This window comes from Vespula pensylvanica, chromosome 15 (genome assembly GCF_014466175.1).
Source record: "Vespula pensylvanica isolate Volc-1 chromosome 15, ASM1446617v1, whole genome shotgun sequence".
NCBI classification, from domain to species: domain Eukaryota; kingdom Metazoa; phylum Arthropoda; class Insecta; order Hymenoptera; family Vespidae; genus Vespula; species Vespula pensylvanica.
In genome coordinates, this window is record NC_057699.1 from 69665 (window position 1) to 88705 (window position 19041).

General features: G+C 26.5%; 3 protein-coding genes and 1 long non-coding RNA gene across 13 annotated transcripts; 1 reads left to right on the plus strand and 3 right to left on the minus strand.

Moving 5' to 3' along the window:
- Positions 1–407: 407 nt before the first annotated feature.
- LOC122634526 (pancreatic triacylglycerol lipase-like) lies at positions 408–2258 on the plus strand. 2 transcript variants are annotated; one of them, XM_043823549.1, is made up of 6 exons: positions 408–796; positions 925–1074; positions 1154–1302; positions 1377–1553; positions 1649–1924; positions 1995–2258. In XM_043823549.1, the coding sequence occupies exons 2-6, from the start codon at positions 971–973 to the stop codon at positions 2231–2233; spliced, it is 945 nt and encodes a 314-aa protein (XP_043679484.1). In that variant the 5' UTR covers positions 408–796; positions 925–970; the 3' UTR covers positions 2234–2258. The 2 variants fall into 2 exon arrangements, with proteins under 2 accessions (XP_043679484.1, XP_043679483.1); XM_043823548.1 differs by lacking the exon at positions 408–796 and having other exon boundaries at positions 827–1074.
- LOC122634528 (5'-AMP-activated protein kinase subunit beta-2-like) lies at positions 1595–3909 on the minus strand. Of its 3 annotated transcripts, none has more exons than XR_006328413.1 (6): positions 3750–3909; positions 3460–3664; positions 3123–3398; positions 2820–3050; positions 2488–2736; positions 1595–2060 (listed from the first exon to the last, which is right to left on the minus strand). XR_006328413.1 is itself a non-coding variant. In XM_043823550.1 (5 exons), the coding sequence occupies exons 2-5, from the start codon at positions 3646–3648 to the stop codon at positions 2590–2592; spliced, it is 843 nt and encodes a 280-aa protein (XP_043679485.1). In that variant the 5' UTR covers positions 3649–3664; positions 3750–3909; the 3' UTR covers positions 1595–2589. The 3 variants fall into 3 exon arrangements, 1 of the variants encoding a protein (XP_043679485.1); XR_006328412.1 differs by having other exon boundaries at positions 1595–2393; XM_043823550.1 differs by having other exon boundaries at positions 1595–2736.
- Positions 3910–8892: 4983 nt separating this feature from the next.
- Positions 8893–15932, minus strand: LOC122634564 (protein BUD31 homolog). Of its 7 annotated transcripts, none has more exons than XM_043823626.1 (4): positions 15702–15932; positions 9533–9699; positions 9307–9429; positions 8893–9184 (listed from the first exon to the last, which is right to left on the minus strand). In XM_043823626.1, the coding sequence occupies exons 2-4, from the start codon at positions 9624–9626 to the stop codon at positions 8967–8969; spliced, it is 435 nt and encodes a 144-aa protein (XP_043679561.1). In that variant the 5' UTR covers positions 9627–9699; positions 15702–15932; the 3' UTR covers positions 8893–8966. The 7 variants fall into 7 exon arrangements, 6 of the variants coding, with proteins under 6 accessions (XP_043679561.1, XP_043679559.1, XP_043679563.1 ...); XM_043823624.1 differs by lacking the exon at positions 15702–15932 and adding an exon at positions 9801–9948; XM_043823628.1 differs by lacking the exon at positions 15702–15932 and adding an exon at positions 9721–9941 and having other exon boundaries at positions 9533–9631.
- Positions 15933–16366: 434 nt separating this feature from the next.
- LOC122634566 lies at positions 16367–18810 on the minus strand. The gene is made up of 3 exons (XR_006328427.1): positions 18624–18810; positions 17005–18053; positions 16367–16904 (listed from the first exon to the last, which is right to left on the minus strand). It is a non-coding gene; the product is annotated as an uncharacterized LOC122634566 (long non-coding RNA).
- Positions 18811–19041: the final 231 nt, after the last annotated feature.

Sequence of the window (19041 nt, forward strand, 5' to 3'; positions counted from 1 at the left end):
TTAAATACTTTGTTGAAAATGCACTTGAAGGAGAAATTTTTGATGATCTATAATGTCTATAAAAAAAAAGAATATTCTATTTATTAGTGTCTGCAAAATGACTCATTCGTATGATTATTTTAATAACATATGGAAAAAAAGATTTGATGCAATCGAAAGCGATAGAGTACAGCATTTAGGATACTCTCATATAATTAAGTACTTGATGGAAATAATTATTGTTGCCATTAACCACATATTTATAACTGTTATCGAAATGCTTTTAAATTGTAACGAAATGTGTATTTAATAAAAAAGGTATAAAAAGAATTAAAGTATATCTTATACAGATATATATACACGCACGCACGACGCACGCACACACACACACCATCTGATAAAATATATTCAATATATATACAAAGCAACATCATTCGTATCATTCTTATATCGTTTGCAATTTATCATTGTATTTAACGTATGTGTATCAAATGTTTAATTATTCAGTAAGAGATTATTCTTCAAGAATATCACCTTCTTTTCTATTCATATTCTCTAATGATACCAGCTGTTAAATAATCTCGAAAAACTGGTAGACATATATATATATATAGAAATCAGAAATCAGTCTGAAACCTGTATTCTTTCGTTTGTGATTAAAATGCCTAAAGAATTGTTAATAAACTACTTGATAGTATTTCCGCTTGCATGATACGGTGTCAGAGATAAAACCAAGAAGAAAGTGGGCCAGGAAAAAGTATATTAACATTACACTGACAATATAAATAAGGATTTATACAAGCCTTCTGATCTTAAGGTATTCAAATTCTTTCTTCTGCTTAAGTTAAATTTTTAATAAATTAAAATGTTTTTATTAAATTTAATGATAGAAACATTTATTTTTGTATTATTTTATGACTTTGTTATTTCTGAACAATGGGAAAGTGGTTTGCGTGAAAGATACGATGGATATGGAGAAGATTGGATATTTATGCCGGATGGGAATGGTTTACCTCAAGTAGCAATATTAAAGTATGAAGATAGCATAAGAGGTATTCTTGATAATGAAAAGATTTCTTATATCCTTTACACACGGTATGCTTATTATATACTGATTTATTGTACACGATAAATTATTAAGATCTTCCTTGTATATTGTGAAATATAATTAAAGGTCTGGTCCAGAGAATGGTACAAGACTTATGATTAATGATACTGCAGGACTTTTCGATTCTGATTTTAAAGCATCACGAAAAACAAAGTTCATAACACATGGATGGAAGTCCAGTTCTATGAGCTCTGGTCTCAGGAACATGAAAGAAGGTAGTCAATATATAATTACAAAATTGTATCCATGTATCTGTAATCGAACAAATTCCATTTTGGTTATTGTATAGCCTACTTGCAACACGATGATTACAATATCATTCTCGTTGACTGGGAACCTTTAGCTGCAAGTACTTTTTATCTTGGTCCTATGCAAAATACTGTTCGTGTAGGAAAGGATGCTGCCAATTTCATTGACTTTTTAGTCACAGAAACTGATTTAACTGCTGAAGACGTACATTTCCTTGGTATATCTTATACTAATTTTAAAGCAAAAGTAAACCATGCATAATTGAAAAAGTTGTATAATGTACATTTTTCTACATTGTTAAATATATCTTAGGTCATTCTCTGGGTGCACATGTAGCTGGTAATGCTGGAGATGCAATAACTTCTGGTAAATTAGGCAGAATTACTGGATTGGATCCAGCTTTGCCTGGATTCCACATGCTTGCTTCTGATAAGACTCGTTTGGATTTAACTGATGCGATATTCGTTGACGTTATTCATTCTTGTGGTGGTATTCTAGGTTATCTTCAATCTCTAGGTAAAGTTGACTTTTATCCAAACGCAGGAACAGCTGTTCAACCTGGTTGTTGCTGTATCCCAGAAGTCATGGGTAAGTAATACTTCACAAAACTAGCATCGAAAGATTTCAAAATAACACATTTGCATCTTTTCTATTTTAGAAGCTTGCAGTCATGGACGATCCTACGTGTACTTTACAGAAAGTATTAATTCCAAAACTGGACTTCCTGCAGTAAAATGTGAAAATTGGGATAGTTATATAAATGGTGATTGCATTGATTCTGGGATAGTTTTAATGGGAGAACATGTAGATAAATCTGCTAGTGGATCTTATTTTCTTAGAACACGATCTGAACCACCTTATGCGTATCTATCAGAAATAACCAACAATGATATTTAAATTCTAATTTTGACATAATAAGAAACAGCAATTCTTATAACTCCTTAGTTAATATGTCAAGTGATAAAGTTCATTCAATAATAATCAGTAATCAAAATTTGCTTCTCTTCTTTGCTTAATTACAGATAATATACAATATAGCATTATATTCCTGACAATTCTAAAAAATTTATAAAATACTTGATTTGCTTTAATAAATAGTAATTATATTATTTTACAGTTAAACAACTTTTGTCATTTATAATTCAGCTTACCTACAGTTTCTGCTATTTAAATAGTGAGTGCAATTCATTATTCATATAATGATATTGTTCCAAAATGATTAAGTATCACACATGTAGGAATGATGTAAATCATTAAATTGGTTTATATAATAAAGTAGTTACATATTTTTTTCGATAGCGATGCGTGGCTGATAACACCATAACACTATCTTTAATACTCAAAGCATACAGATGATTCAACATCACATGATTTGGTTCTGGTAAAAGAGTTGGTTCACACTGAAAAAATACTTTATAATCAATATCTATATTCTATAAAGTCTTAAACATTAATACGAAATAATTTTTTTATAGTTACTCACAGATAACGGTGTATCTTTATTAAGAATAACTTGCAATAAATGTGGTGGTAAGATTGGCGGTCCAATTATCTTCTCCCATGGTTTATGGGGTGGTATTTCTTGACCATATTCGGTTTGAACGCTATTAGAAACACCTTCGCTATCTTTAGCAAGAGCTTGAAAAACTTCAAAGTCTGATTTCTTTACAGATACTAAGTTATTCTTAGAACCCATACCATTATCAACTATTTTCTAAACAGACAATTTAATCATTATTCTTACAGTATCAATAAGTTTAAATTGATTAATAGATCTATATCTTACCAAACCAGGGTCATGCCTCCATTCTCCATCAACATAGAATTTATATTGATGTTCTCCTTCTGGCAAGTCAATAATAGTAACAAAATCACCATGACTCTTTACCATAGGCAGTGTTTTCCATCCTGTGAATGTCCCACTAATATATGCTTGTTTTCCACCACCTTCCCACTTAAAAACTGTAGGCAATACTTTGCTATCACTAACTTTTGTTCCTTCAGACACTGTATTTGATCTAGGACGTAGACCAGTAAAATTATCTCCATCCAGTTGATTTATCTATATAAAAAAGAAAATATATATCTATTGTCACAAGAAATTTATATAGATTGTTAAATACTTTTGTATAATAAGGCTCTTCTTCTTCATGAGACGATTGGAAGATTAGCTTTTGATTCGACTTTTTGTCAAAGACAAATGCTTGGCTTTCCTTTCCTGGAGAAGGTGGTGCATGTTCTTTACCGTGACGATGATCTCTACCTGAAGTATGGCTATGACTGACTGTTTGATTACTTCCAGCATTTCCCATTATTGTGCAACAACATCTATAAGTGAAGAAATAACACTTTGAATATGTTATTTTATCATAAAAAATAATCATGTGGTAATAAAATTTTTCTTCTGTTTTACCTAATAAAGCAAATAAAACAACACTGATGGATCCTGATAATTTATTTTTCATATGATTGGCATTTACGACGTAAACTACTGAAAACTAAAAAATATATAAGCAACAAAACCCAAGGAAAAACAATACGAGTAATATACGAGTAGACATATCAGTAGACCTGATGTTTTTGATACAGATAGTAGGCGGGAAATACGAATTCAATTCTTTCGTCATCTAGTTTTACATAATTACGATGAAATTAATATTAAATGACATTGCACCAATCTGACATTATTAATATTTCATATTTTTAATATGTTGTGTTTATGATTCAAACATATTAAACATCTTATCGATAATGAATGTTTGAATTGTAAGATGAGGATCATAAATATATAATATCCATACTTCTCACACACATATTTCAATATTATAATGAAAAATTTATTAATAAATACTTTATATTTATAATGATTGTATGATATTGACATAACAGAACATAAAGCGTGTATACCATCGATCGATAAAGTAGAAACGAAATAAAGTTACCTAGAATATTTTTTTTATTATCAATCAAATAAGTGCCTTGTGAGCAATAACTTGAAATAAAAATTATGAAGAATGTCATCATTTATAACGAAATGCCTTATTTCTAACAATCGACGAATCAGCCTCGTCATTTATGCAAACACAACGGACAACCGTTATATGATATTAATATTTTTGAATATATTAATATATTTGAATCCAAGCTATTAGAGTTATACAAATTCCTGGAATATATCATAATCTTCGTATTTAATGGTTTAGGAGATGTTTCTATAACTATGTATATATCTTAATTGAGATCTATTGAACACAATATTATGTTCATCTAGGATATAAGTTTTAAACTATAGTTTGTCTTTTATCCTATATACACCGAAGTTGCATCGACAAAATATATCATTTACAGTCCTTTGAATAAACTCGATATTTAATAAAAAAAGAAAAAAAAAAAAGAAAAAGAAAAGAAAGAGTAGCTAAATTACGAATATATCAGGTAGTTTCAATCATTGACTAATTACTTCATAGAATGATATCTTTATTTCGTTTATTATTCCGATTACTTATTAAATAGAAATAACGAAAATGTTTATTGAACTGTGAAGTAATAAACAACTCGATTAATGAAATTAATTATAATTATACTCATGAATTCGTCTTTATATCGTAAAACTGACGATATCTAACGAATGATAACCAATTAACCGTCAATATGCCAAATGACATTTTAATAAAAATATTATCTCTTTTTGTACCTCTCTATTTTGCGTAACATCGCGTCTTATCATAGAAATTTATTGAAGCGAAATTTTTTTAACCGCCGTAAAGTAAATTTGGTTGGGCAGAACAGAAAATGAAATGTTTCCACCACCAAAAAGCCGAGAATAGAGACAGAGGAGAATGTTCTTACTCTCTCTACCTCGATACATTACGCGTGCCCATATACGTACTGGTGTTCTATTCCACGGACTTGTCCAACATTACGTATGCAAACGATTCAAATGGTGAAAATGCACATATATTTCTAACGCGATATTTTTGAACGTGAATATTGACAATGAATGTGGAATATTGGCAATTGAAAATATATACGCTTTCCATTACATTGATTTACTTTTTATAAAAATAAAAAATAAATAAATAAATATTACGATATATATTGATTGAAAGAGTACCGTATCATATTTAATTACAATTTTACAATTAATTAATAATGTATATTTATCACTTTTTTTATACGAATATAGTTCTGTATAGACGATGGTTAGCTTGTATAAAGTAACAACAAAAGAAAGATTTGCAAACATTATACATGAGCAAAAAACGCTGTTAATAGAATAGATATGAATTATCCGGAATTACTAAAAGAAACGTTAACATTTTCATTTCCTTTAAAAGATTTTGTTTTTAAAATGAAATAAATGAAATTTTAAATGCAGTAAATAGCGCGAAGATAAGTTGAAAAAATTCAGCTTTTTATTAAATTAAATAAAATTAAATATAACATTAAATAAGTGTCGACATAATGTGTACATTTGTTAACTAATGTGTATTGCCAAAGAAACATATATACAAATGTACAAACATTGAGAATAAAGAATAATCGGTGTATGTGTAATAATATCTTTTAAATCCATATTTGAAAAAATTATGTTTTTTACAGTGACTGTGTTCCGTTGTACACACACACACACACACACACACACACACACACATTTATTTTTACTCTTCCATTACTTTTTTCAATTGTCTACGTTTGTTTTGCTCATTTAATTATCAAATCAAATAGGCTCATTCTGTGGACATCGATGATGCTATAATCTAACTTTTTGCTTATTAGAGATTATCAATTACATGGCTGAAAAATGATATAAGAATAGATATTCCTAATTTTTATTAGAATGAAATAAAAATAAGTATTTGCAATTTTTATTGTGTTACACAATTTAAACATTCAAATACAAGAATCGCAGAAATAATGCACAAAAATGCAAATGACATGACAATCATTGTGATTCATAAGATGAAGTTACATCCAAAACAGATTAATCTAATAGATATCTCTATTCTACAGGAATTGGTGACTTTTGTGCAGCCCAATGTAGACTGGAAAATAAACAAACAATTTTCATGGTTGTCATTTATATATATCTTCAAACAAAAATTTTGATGAGATCTTTTATCATTTATTTATTTATTATTTATTAGTTTATTCATTTATTATTAATATCATGCACTAATGAGGTTATTAAATTGTAAAGAAAAGATTTGAACTAATTACTAATGATTCTCAATGGTAATTTCAATATTAATTGGATTCAAAGGAAACCTGACCATAGATCATGTTTTTAGAGGAACAATTCAATTTGAAATTAAATACTAGTAGGAATAAATCTATTACCATGTCAATTATTACAATTGATGCTGTATTTAATCGTTATTTAGACAATTTACAGTCAAAAATTTTTGTATCTTATTTTAATTATCATAAATAAGTAATTTCTTTCTTAGAATATAAATTCATGAAGATTGATGTGAATAAAGATTAAAATATATATACTATTACTCAATTTATATACTATATTATCATCTCTTAATTCTAATATCTTGAAATTTGTTCACATCAAGAAAAATTAAGTTTTAAAAAATTGATAAGAAGAAGTTAGAATGTATGAGATTTCCACGCACTAATCTTTAATTAAGCAAAAGGATCTTGTATTGGGTATGTTTAACTTCCCCACATAACTTTATGCTCTGTAGTAAGTTATGAAAGTCTGGACTAGATATGCCAGAATTTAAATACTTTATATATATATATAGGATATCCTACACTATTAGAACAATGTATCTTCCAAATGGTATGGATAGATAAAAATGCTATAAGTTGAGATTAAATGATATTCACCGATGCATAATCTGTAAATAAATTTATACAATTTTATGTATTAATGCACCTAGAAAATATAATCACATCTTTTTCTAAATATAACCTTATAGTTTTGATTAGATTAGACAATGCAATTTTTTAATTTCTACAAAAAAGTACTAAGATACTTATGTCCTAAACTTTTAGATTCAAAAGTTATTATAATAAAAATTTACTATTTATTATTTTAGTATATGTACAAATATTACAAATATTTTAATTATAACAAATGTTTGAACGATTCTTGATTACAGTCTAAACACCTTAATATAACCATAATATATATAAATAAAAAATGACAAATTAGAAAGAAAAAAAATTGGAAGTAGACAGGAAATTATATATTGAAATACAAATTCTGATTCGATCTCTATTATATATTATCACTGTATATATCTATGAAATAAGAATTATAGAACAGTATCATATATAATATAATACCAAAATTTAGCATTATCAAATACAGAATTAAATATTAATTACAAATTTGAATGCTAATACACAAAGAACATTTTTCTCGAATAATATTTGTCTCTCTCTACAAATACATATCTACATGCATGCATACGTTATTGAATATATGTAAATTCGATCATCCAAATCAGATTCTTTTTAGTAAAACTGCATTTTGTTCAGATTTTCTTAACAAAAATTTATCTTAAATATCATGCAAATATTTATAAAATACCTTTTAAATTATTTTTTCAGTAAAATAAATTTTGTTAATGTATAAATCATATAATTGCAAGAAATTTGTTCTTTTCAACATGATTTTAATTTCCTTTTCATTATTGTCCTATTTGATATTGACTTACCATCGAATCCAGATTTTTTACCTCTCTCATTGGGGTCTTTAAATAATATTTTTCAATTTTTTCTTGAAATTTCGTCATGTATCCTTTACCTTCGAACGACTTAGTAAATAGATTTAATTTTATCAATTAAATCATTTTTATTTTCAATAATATTACATACCCTATTTTTAGGTTATGTTGTATGAATTATCTTGATTTTAACGTTTTATAGAAATGTATTCTAATTCATCCTTTAGTCTAATATTTAATTTAAATATGATCGGGCACGATTTATAAGATTTTAGACTATTTGGAAAACAATCGGTGAAGTCCTTCATGTTTCATCACTGAAAGCACATTCATCATATATGCTAACAACATGATCCCATTATTAATCTCAATATAATTATTTCAACGTAATTATTTCATCGCTGAGCCATAGATTTTGAAGAGTACAATAACATTTTTTTGTAATAATACTTATAAATATTCTTGTAGGATTTAAATTATAATTGTTTAAATAATTATTAAAATTATTATAAAGTACCAATAATTTGTTAACTAGTATTGCGCCAATGTGTTAATACACTTACTGAAACTGGCCAATCAATATGAATTTTACACTTGTATGAAAAGAAATACAAATCTGATATGGACCAATAATTGGTGGGTGCATTCAGCATTAGAAATTCCTCAATAGAATTTTAAGCGTCCTCGACGCTCTGTTTAAAACAAGCAATGAAATTATTTCAATTTCACTACTATCTTCTTCATTGTTAATTTTTACTATTATTTTTAACCATTGATGCTACAATGAAATAACAGATACATCATATATAAGAAAATATAACTTAATTATAAGAAATAAAAAAGTAGTATAAATTAACAGGTACAAGGTAATAAGTGATCGATATTATTATTATGATAATTCTTATAATATCTTATAATATCTTAATCAATAAAGGTACATATCAACCAGAACATCCTCTGCAACCACAATGTATACATTCTACTATTCTACCTTCTTCTAATTTTCCTTTTGGTACACGACAAATACAATTCGTACCAAAATTAGTATCACGTGTTTGTATACAACGCAAACAACATAAGTTTTCATATCCAACTTTTTTCCATTTTGCTATAAGATTTTTGTCTGCTATGTTTTCATTCAGACAATAATCATACAATTCTGAAAGTAATATAACATTACAACAAATTATATGACTGTGTAAATGTTAATATTTTTTAAAGGAATAAAAAATGTAGATATTGAATAATTATAAATAATAATCAAAATTAAGGAAAACTTACCACGACTTATAGCTTTTCGTCTATAAAATAAATCATATATATATCGTGATTTTTGATGATGAATTTTAAATATCGGCCATAAAGATTCCTGTTTACGTTTACCTTCGTGTGGCTCTGTTTCGGCTGTAAGGAAAATAAACAAAGTACTTTTTCACTACACAAAATTGTACAATAGAAGAATCGATTGGAAAATATCTAACCTTCATATTTATCGTAGTTTATTTACCTTCGCGCATCTTTTGTTCCAGTTCTTCTAACGTAGGTTCAATTAATTCCCAACCATCAGGTGGAGATTTTTTACTTCTTCGTACCTTTGGCATCTTGTCTACGAATCACTGAATATTGTATTGCTTACGATTTTAAACGAGTCCAATGTTTATGAGATACTCCTACCTATGAATATAGATGACTAACCAAAGTATCAATTGACGTCTAAATTACAGAGAAGAATGTTTTTCGATCGATCGTTTATTGTTAATAATCCATATTAATACTTCATAGACACTTTTCTTTTTCTTTTATCATGTAACGAGGACCGTAGAAATAACGTAAGATAGATGAAAAGAACTTGGTCGAAAGAAAGTAATATCTCCATCATACGCCATTTCTGTATATACGCCATTCACATTCAAAGGCAGAAATTTGTCCAGCATGCCGATAGGTGATTGTAAAGTGTACGGTGTAAGGTTGTAAGGTGATTGCCTTTTATTGATTATATTTATAATATATAAATATTGTCATATATACATGTTTGAAAATGATTAATTTATTTTTATTGTATTATTAATTAAAAATAATATCTCTTTAATATGTGTCTATTGGTAAACATTAGTACATATAATATCTTTTGTTGTGTATAATACACTGTTACCTTAGTAATTACGATGAATACTTGGTGCTTGCAAACAAATATATTTTATTTTTATTTGAAATATATTTAGAAATATATTTAATCTTTTAAATATATTCTATTTTATTTCAAATATATATAAATATAATAAGATATTTTCTACATAAAACCGAACATATATTTGAATGAGAGTATATTAGAAGTGTTGAGTGAGCGTATAATGAATAAAATTGTGACATTTCTTCGGAGTCAGTGCATCTTTAAAATCAAGTGTTTCTACTCTAACTTGTTTGTTTATATTTTTATGAGATAAATTTAGTCCCAGAATTTTCAAACAATAATTTTCAAGAAACCAAGACTTAACATCATATTATTCAAAAGGAAGAATGCTTGTATATAATAAGTTAATAAAATTGGAAGAATATCAATAAAAATCGGCTAAAAAGTTTTAATAATTATTCATTTCACCACAATACTATTTAATTATTTTGCAATTCCATCTATCTCTTCTCTTGGTATTTGATTTATTTTATCATATACATAAAGACATAATAGATATATATTCTACTTACATTAATAACATCTATTAATTTATCTATTTTACAATCCTTGCAAAATAATACTTCTACATTAAAAATATAATATTCATATAACATCATTTGTGAACGAATTTTTTATTTACTTTAGTTAATGGATATGTTGAATTAAAAAGCAATTTATCTTTTTTTATCTTAATATATATATTTACTTTTAACATAATAATTTTATGTCAACAAATTTTAATTTTTTCTTTACAAGTTGTTATACATCTTGTTTTGTCGTATCTAGGATCATTAAAATTAAATCCATTATTCTAGCAATAACTTGTCTATCTCTTCTTTTACCTTGAAAACTATATATATTATTTATGTTATAAGTTCTACATAGTTCATTGAAATAATAATTGATTTTATCTTATGTAGTTATATTAGTTAATTATACCTGATAGATCAAGTAATTAAGAATGTTTGCATTCTTATACTTTACAAATCCAAAAATAAAAGTTAAAGTAGTGAATTTGTATGACATAGCTATAGACTTTGTATATATGTATATTAATGTTCTAAGTAATATAGACATTACCATAGATAGAAAACTAATTAATGTTAATCTTGTATATCACATTTGATTTTAATATATCAAAACTTTCTTCTTTCTTCGTTTTTTTTACAGGCTTGGATAGTCGAGATCTATATTTGTTAATTTTGCTATTAAAAGCCCTAAATTGTATTTCATTACCATAAAAATAATTCATTATGTTTATTAATTATAACTTTCGTTTATGATATTATTATCATTGAAATATTATTAAAGTTGTATATTTTCGAAATAATTTTCTTGCTGTTGAAGCATATTTATAATATTTCCGATATCTAATTTCGATATTTGCGATCGAAGTTTCCAATTTCGGTGTCAACGAAAGGTTCGTAATAACGTTTCCTTTTTCCTAGCGAATATTCTCCGTGTGGCCGTATAGACTAGATTTCTCTTCGTTCTTTTTTTTCTTTTTTTATAATATACTTTTTTCGTATCCTGTCATTGGATCTCGGCAATGGAAATTGTGAATTAAGATCAATCGCTTTTCAAATGTTTCACGTAATTCCAAATATCGATCGAATGAACAATACAAATAATATTTTGATAAGGATAGAAAGATTATATTGAAAAGTTCTTATGATCATTCGAGTATAAGTAACTACTTGCAAGATAATCTATTTCGAGAACCAAACAAAAATCCCGAGGATGTGTAGTTTTAGGAGCTAACAATAATACATTAAAAAGTAAAACAAGATGTAAGTATTCTATAGACTTCATTAAAACTAATAATTAGGATTTTCGAACAGAAGAATAGCTACTAAGCCAGTAGATAGTACGAATCCGATATTTCAGTGAAAATTATTAAAATGAATATAATAAGTATCAAATGAAGTATTATTTCCCGTTCTTATAACAATGGTAAAATTAAGCATATCATTCACGAATTTTTTCCAAACGTCGAACCAAGAAGTAAGATATACGAAACGCCTTCGAACATTATTTATCTTCCACATCGTTATTTATCAAAGTCATAGATTGATTCATTTTGAGCGTAATCGATCAAAATGGAAGTCTCATAGATTTTAGCGAAAAAGAAGTAACAATGAGATTGGACGTAGGGAAATATTGATTTATAATAGTGTGGAAGCATTTAAATTAGTGTAAATCAAAGTCAACTTCGTCCGGTGTCGTAGAAGATAGAGCTTATTTGAATAACAATGACATTGTTTCGATAATTAATGAGATACGAGATAAATTGTATTAAAGTCAATCATAATAAAAATGTTGATATAACGACGACATTAAAAAATTATCTGTCACTTGTCGTAAACAATCAAAAATAAGGAATCGAAACATGAGATCCTGATAAGATGGATTTGTTTATCACGTTCAACTATCGCATACCGATGAGCATGTTGATAGGATTTTTTGAAGATTATAAACATATTATATTTAATACGCGATACAAGCTCATATCAAGAGTCAAAGATAAAAATGTGCTTTTCACCGCATCGAATAAAATCCAAGATCTGTAAATCGAATTGATTAAAATACAATGAAGAGTGCCATTTACGATATTTACAAATTCTTCAAGAAGATAGTTAACATTTCAGACTGATAAAAGAAATCATTTATTAAAGAATTATACAAAATTCAATCATTGCGATTTACACGATATAAAGATATATTTAAAATTCCAAGTTCTACTCATATTATAAACTCAATTTAAATTTTTATATGAATCAAATTAGTATTTTATACGAGATACGCTAAATTTTTAAAATTCTATTATAATTCTTTTTTCGTCGACTCCTTTATCGTTATTGAAGATCAAAAATTTGAAGAATACGAATCATATCGCGGTAATCGATTGCTCGCATCAAAACGAAGCAGTTAAAAGTAGTACTGTAGATGTAAAAGTTGAATTCGAATGTGCTAAAAATGTATTTTTTAACTACTTATTGCCTCGTCATCATATATGATCGTATTGTTGAATATAATCCGTTAACTAATATAGAAATCAATATAATTTGTTATATTAGTAATGTATCATACGTTGTAAAAATGAAGATTTTAATAAAGATTATTGATATATTAAAAACTAATTTTATTATTTCTGTTAATTCTTACAAAAACTATTTAACAAATGTAATAACTTATATATGCTTAAAAGATTCGAAGTAAATATATATATATATATTTCAGTCTTTATATTCGCATGTGATATGCGGATTTCTATTTTTTTCTCATTTTTAAATCAATCAGGTTTGATATATAATCTGCAAAAACTACAGGACTCGTATGTACAAAACCGCTAGAATTCACCAATAATACACAGACGCGCGCGCATAAAGATATATGGTTAAAGCTGTTTTTTTCTGCTGGCTTTATTAATTTAATAATTCTTGACAGATTTTTGTGAATAAGGAAATTTTAAAAACGAAGGTTTAATCTAAGATTCCTATTTCTCGAATTTTTGAAAAAGCTTTATCTTCTTTGAGAAAAATTAAAAATTGGTATTAAAAATTGGTATTTTTTCGAGAATAGTTCATTCACAAATGTAAAACTTTTTTAAACATTCAAAAATTAGAAATCCTAGATTAAGCCTTTATCTTTAAAATGAGACTTTATTCATTAAAATCGGTTAAAAATTACGTCCGTTCTCATTGCTGGCGTAAACCATTATAAAACCAGAAGTGATGAACAGCCTTAATTGAATCAGAAAGGTCATCTTTAGTACAATGCATAATACACAAATAATGTAAAAGTTCTTATTCCTAAAAATATTTCGTATGACGATAAGAAGATACTTCTGAAAAATAATCCGTTAACTTAAAAAAAAATCTTTGATTATGAGTTAATAATTAACTGTTTTTATCCATCTTTTTTAAATTATACGATTAATTACTGAAACTACACGAAAATTACATCTATTAATTTCATATACTGTGTATACTATGATTATAGTTTTATCTCTATTTAAATAACCAGAAAATAATAGTTATATTTATAAATAATATGCGTTAAAAAACTATGATATGAATTATACAATTTGAAACGCATCTACTAAATAACAATGAAGTATTAACTTAATGTAAGGGTAAAATCACAAGAAAATTAATTTAAATTCACATATCTAAATTTGTGTATTTAAGTTATATATTAGCAAAGGATGATCATATTCATTAAACAAAAATTTATCTTCATTTTTCCACATTCCCCGCTTATTGGAAACAGATTATTTACAGTGAAAAAATGTAACATAATGAGGAAGGTATAAATTAAGTAAGTTGTCTTCAAGATACAATTTTAAGACACCAATAAATGAAAATAATATAAAAATAGTATCTATAGAACAGAATTTCAAAATATATTTTTTCTATAGATTTTTTTCTATAGTAACGAATTTTTCATGATAAATTGCACATAAAACTGTAATTATAGAAACAAATTGTTGTTCCCAATAATTAAACGAGAGAAGATACCCCTTCTACTTTTAATTTTGAAAGATATATGTAATAAGGTCTGTTACTTCTGAATCGCTATTCGACAGTGGAATAGAACACATACTTAGAAAGAACCAACGGGTGGGGCAATTAGACCATGAGGTCAACTTTATCGATAGTGGAGTTCGTCATGTATTGTAAACTTATGAGGAATAGACATGTATATGTACAAAAAGAATGAACCCTTCTTTAAAAAAGAAAAGTATGACAGTGCTGTCTTTCCATAACTACTTCGAAGTAAAACAAAACGATAATAAGACAAGAAAATGAACGAAATTCGTATATAGCATATTTATGATACACTTAAATATTTATGACCATTTGTATGTTCAATACGAGTGAGTGCGTTTTGTTTTAAAAAGAATTCAATTTTCGACAAATAGTAATTAATCTGATATTTACATTGCTACTATATAAGTTTATTTGAATTAATTTTTTAAGTTTGCTTAAACTACTATATAAGTTTGCTGAGACTATAATACGTAATGACAAAAGGATATCTTTTTCTACAGTAACTAAAACAGAAAGGTCGTCGTTAACACAATAATATACAATATCATACAGTAATTTAAAAGTGTTTACTCCCAAAAATACTTTATGCGTGGGTACAAAGGTATCCCCCTATGATTCAGAGGATACATGGATTATTGCTTCTTGGTATTGTAAATAACAAGAGCTTTTCTTTTAAGTTTTTCTTTTAAAAAGTATGTAAAATAAAATTTGACAAATATAAAAAAGTTTTTTATTTATATATAAAATTAATCATAATTTATTTAGAAGATTATGCTTTAAATAAATATTTCAAATAAAATTTTCTATGTTTTGAGGGCAAGATATAGTACGATTGCAATTATTTCATAGAAAGCATTGTTATCAGGATATGAAAGTTATAACAATCTTTTAATTAGAAAGCAATATTGTTTATTCAATGAATAACGAATAGACAATAATGATAGCCTTACCTGAGTTACCAAGGGTTTGATGATATTGGATTTTGTGAGACACTTCATTCAATATTGGATTCCGGTATAAAGTGCCATGTGTCGTTGGATATTTGCTTGTTAACAGAGTAAACATATGTGTATCTCAATAACGATGATTACTGTATCAATGATGTTAATTCTTGCCAGAGCATCTGTGACTATGTTTCGTTATTTTGCAATCTGTTATCATGTCTGACTTCATGAATAAACTGTGCAATCCACTAGTGATTTTTTTCGTTCATTAAGCCATTTTGAGCTTAATATATATTTATTCCTTAGCTATATAATCATTCATACTCGCATCATTCATATTAATTGCCAAATAGTGCGTCTAATAATTAAAATGTACTGTACATATGTAAGAAATTGTATTTTCTGAGTGCATAATTTCTAGAAGCTAAGATTTTATGTTTCAGATTTACTATCTCGTCCTATGACATCCACCATATTTCGTCTTGATTAGCTACCAATATTTTTCGAAGTTACAGCTGAAATTTATTGAAATACTTTCTTTGCAAAACCGTTAATATTAATTATTAGTTATCGTTATTTATCAATATTATCAATATTATCAAATATTAAATTGTTAATAAATATTAGGTCTAACTTTATAATTAATATTAATTACTTTAGTAATAACATACTTTATTATTTAATAGATTTTTATTAACACAAAATACAAAAGACAAAAATCTATAACAGGAAGTTAATACAAGGGAAGCATCTTCTGCTTCTTTGCTAATTATGATTAATTGCTCGGACACTATTAATTTTTTGTTTTTATCTTTTTTTATGCACGTATTGATCGAAAGATATCAATCAAGCGTCCTATCATGATTCCTAGTATAATATTTTATAATAAATAAGAAAGTATACTGAGATAAGAAAGTAAAACCTTTTAAATACCTTTTAAATTAATGTATGATAATAAGATCAAATAATCTAATAAAAAAAAAATAGTAAAGTTTTTGAACACTATTGCGTTAATTGAACAGTATTAAGCTCAGCTTTTAATCCTTTTCTCGTTCATAATAACTCTCCCATTTTACCTCTGACTTTTACCCTCGGTATCATTTCCTTGTATATTTCCTTCTCATCCTTCTCTTACCCAGAGTCCTTTTCATCCTTCTCTTACCCATTGCATTCCACAATATATTCCTATCTACATTATCAAAAGTAGTCCTTAAATTGATGAAAGTTGCTATTAGTTTTCCATCAATCTTACTAATCTGTCTGTTTATCAAATAATTTAGCATGTACATATCGTTCATCACCCCCATACCTTTTCTAAAACCCATTTAGTTTCCCGGTATTATCTTTTTTCTCCTATCTTCCTCTCTAGCTTTTTCTCCAGCATTTCCATATAGATCTTATATAAGGTTGGCATTAAAGACTTCCTATATATTCTTTCCTCATCACTTCTTTTCCTTTTTTTACTACTACCAGAGTAATCCATTCTACCGTCCAATTTAACCTTTTTCATCCTTGTTCTTTTTCCTCTTTTGTTTTTTCCCCATTTCCTTTCGTTCATAGAATTGCCAGATAGTGGTTAAAAGGACTCTGTCTTCTATTACTAACTTTTCCATTTTTCTCCAACTCTCCAATTCTTATAACAGTCTATTGTCAAGTCTCCCTTTTGCCCCATATATGTATATTTCTTCTCTTCATCTTCTTATATTTTCATTTAGAATTTCCCATTTCATCTCCTTCAGAAATATCAATAACCTTTTTCCTTGTTCAATTTTTTATCCCTTGACTTTGTTCTTTTTTTTTCCTCTTCCAACCGAAATCTCCACTTCCCTATCCTGACCTTACATTCAAATCACTTCCAATAATCCAAACTTCACTTTTTAATTTTTCCCATTTTCTCGCAGGTATCTCCATTCACATACATCTCTATTACCATTTTCTCTGCTTCTCATTCTTCATCTCCTCCTCGCAATTCCTTCCATCTTCTACTATTTTATCTCTTTCTTCATCTCTACTATTTCCTCCCTCATCTATTTCATCATTCTCCTATCACTCTTCCTTTTTTGTTCCTTTTTTTGTCTATTGAACTACTTATTTATATCCTTTCGGCAACTTCCTTTTTACCGCGTTTCATCCTTTTTCTTCTAATTAAGTTTCTATCATTGCAATAGACTTTTATTCTTTCAAAAATTATTATTCTTATTTAACATATTCATTAAAGCATAGAAAAAGAAGTCGATTCAGAAATGTATTATTACATTTTACTGCATTTTGGAATGAAAATGAAGGTAGCTTATTTTATTTTGTTTTATAGAAAGATATTTAGATTGTCCAACTTGGTCTTCGGAAATGAAATATTGCCTGAAAAAATAAGAAATATTAATTCTTTTCTACTAATTTCTTTAATGAGAAATAAAATATGATAAAAGTTTATTTAAAAACTAACTACAAAAAACTAAAGTTTAAGTTTAAAAATTAACTAGTTTATTTAAAATAAAAAAAATTACTTTTTTGTTTATTATTCATAAATGAATTTATAATTATTTCTACGATAATTCATTTAAATTATTGAGAATTATTACATTTTCCACCATACATAAATAACATATATTATAATTGATCTATAAAAATAACAACAAGATATTATAATTTATTATCTATAGATTATAATTATAAACTATATATAATGATATACGCAAGAAATGATCTGAACGATCAGATAAGTTTATTGAATAAAATAATAATTTCTAAGTCATAAGAATATATATCGTTATTATGAAAAATACACACACACACACACACTTTATTAGATTCAGAAATATTATTACTTAACTTTTAAACGATAAAACTATCAAGGATTTCATAATTTATCGCATAATAATAAATTCATAAAAAATAAAATAAAACAAATTAACCACCATAATCACATACATATACATATGCTGGCTCATAAATAAGTTCATTCATTATCAAATATTTTTATTCTAGAATTAGAACATATTTTTTATATTTGCAACCGAATTTATTTGTACCATTCAATACATATGTATATTTTATATCTATGTAATAACACTTATCTACAAGCGTTTATACAAGCGTACATAGTTGCAAATCGTGCTTTAAGTTATTAAAATTGACATAAATTGTTATCAGTTGTCTGTTGATTTATTATAATACATCAACAAAAAAAAATATTATAATTTTTTAAAATCATACGTATATTTAATATCTATAATTGTTATAATGAATATTGTTATTAATTAAATCGGATTAGAAAATTGATAAGTCCTAATAACTAAGACTAAATAATTAATATGTTTAAGTCAATAAATAAAATGTATATGAAGAA

Coding starts and splice junctions, on each gene's coding strand:
- LOC122634526 (XM_043823548.1), top strand. CDS start 845: ATGTTTTTATTAAATTTAATGATAGAAACATTTATTTTTGTATTATTT. Junction 1,075..1,153: donor TCTTATATCCTTTACACACG/GTATGCTTATTA, acceptor ATATAATTAAAG/GTCTGGTCCAGAGAATGGTA. Junction 1,925..1,994: donor CTGTATCCCAGAAGTCATGG/GTAAGTAATACT, acceptor TTTCTATTTTAG/AAGCTTGCAGTCATGGACGA.
- LOC122634528 (XM_043823550.1), bottom strand. CDS start 3,648: ATGGGAAATGCTGGAAGTAATCAAACAGTCAGTCATAGCCATACTTCA. Junction 3,399..3,459: donor AAGAGCCTTATTATACAAAA/GTATTTAACAAT, acceptor TTTTTTATATAG/ATAAATCAACTGGATGGAGA. Junction 2,737..2,819: donor ATAAAGATACACCGTTATCT/GTGAGTAACTAT, acceptor GTATTTTTTCAG/TGTGAACCAACTCTTTTACC.
- LOC122634564 (XM_043823626.1), bottom strand. CDS start 9,626: ATGCCAAAGGTACGAAGAAGTAAAAAATCTCCACCTGATGGTTGGGAA. Junction 9,430..9,532: donor GGAACAAAAGATGCGCGAAG/GTAAATAAACTA, acceptor TTTTCCTTACAG/CCGAAACAGAGCCACACGAA. Junction 9,185..9,306: donor ACGAAAAGCTATAAGTCGTG/GTAAGTTTTCCT, acceptor TATTACTTTCAG/AATTGTATGATTATTGTCTG.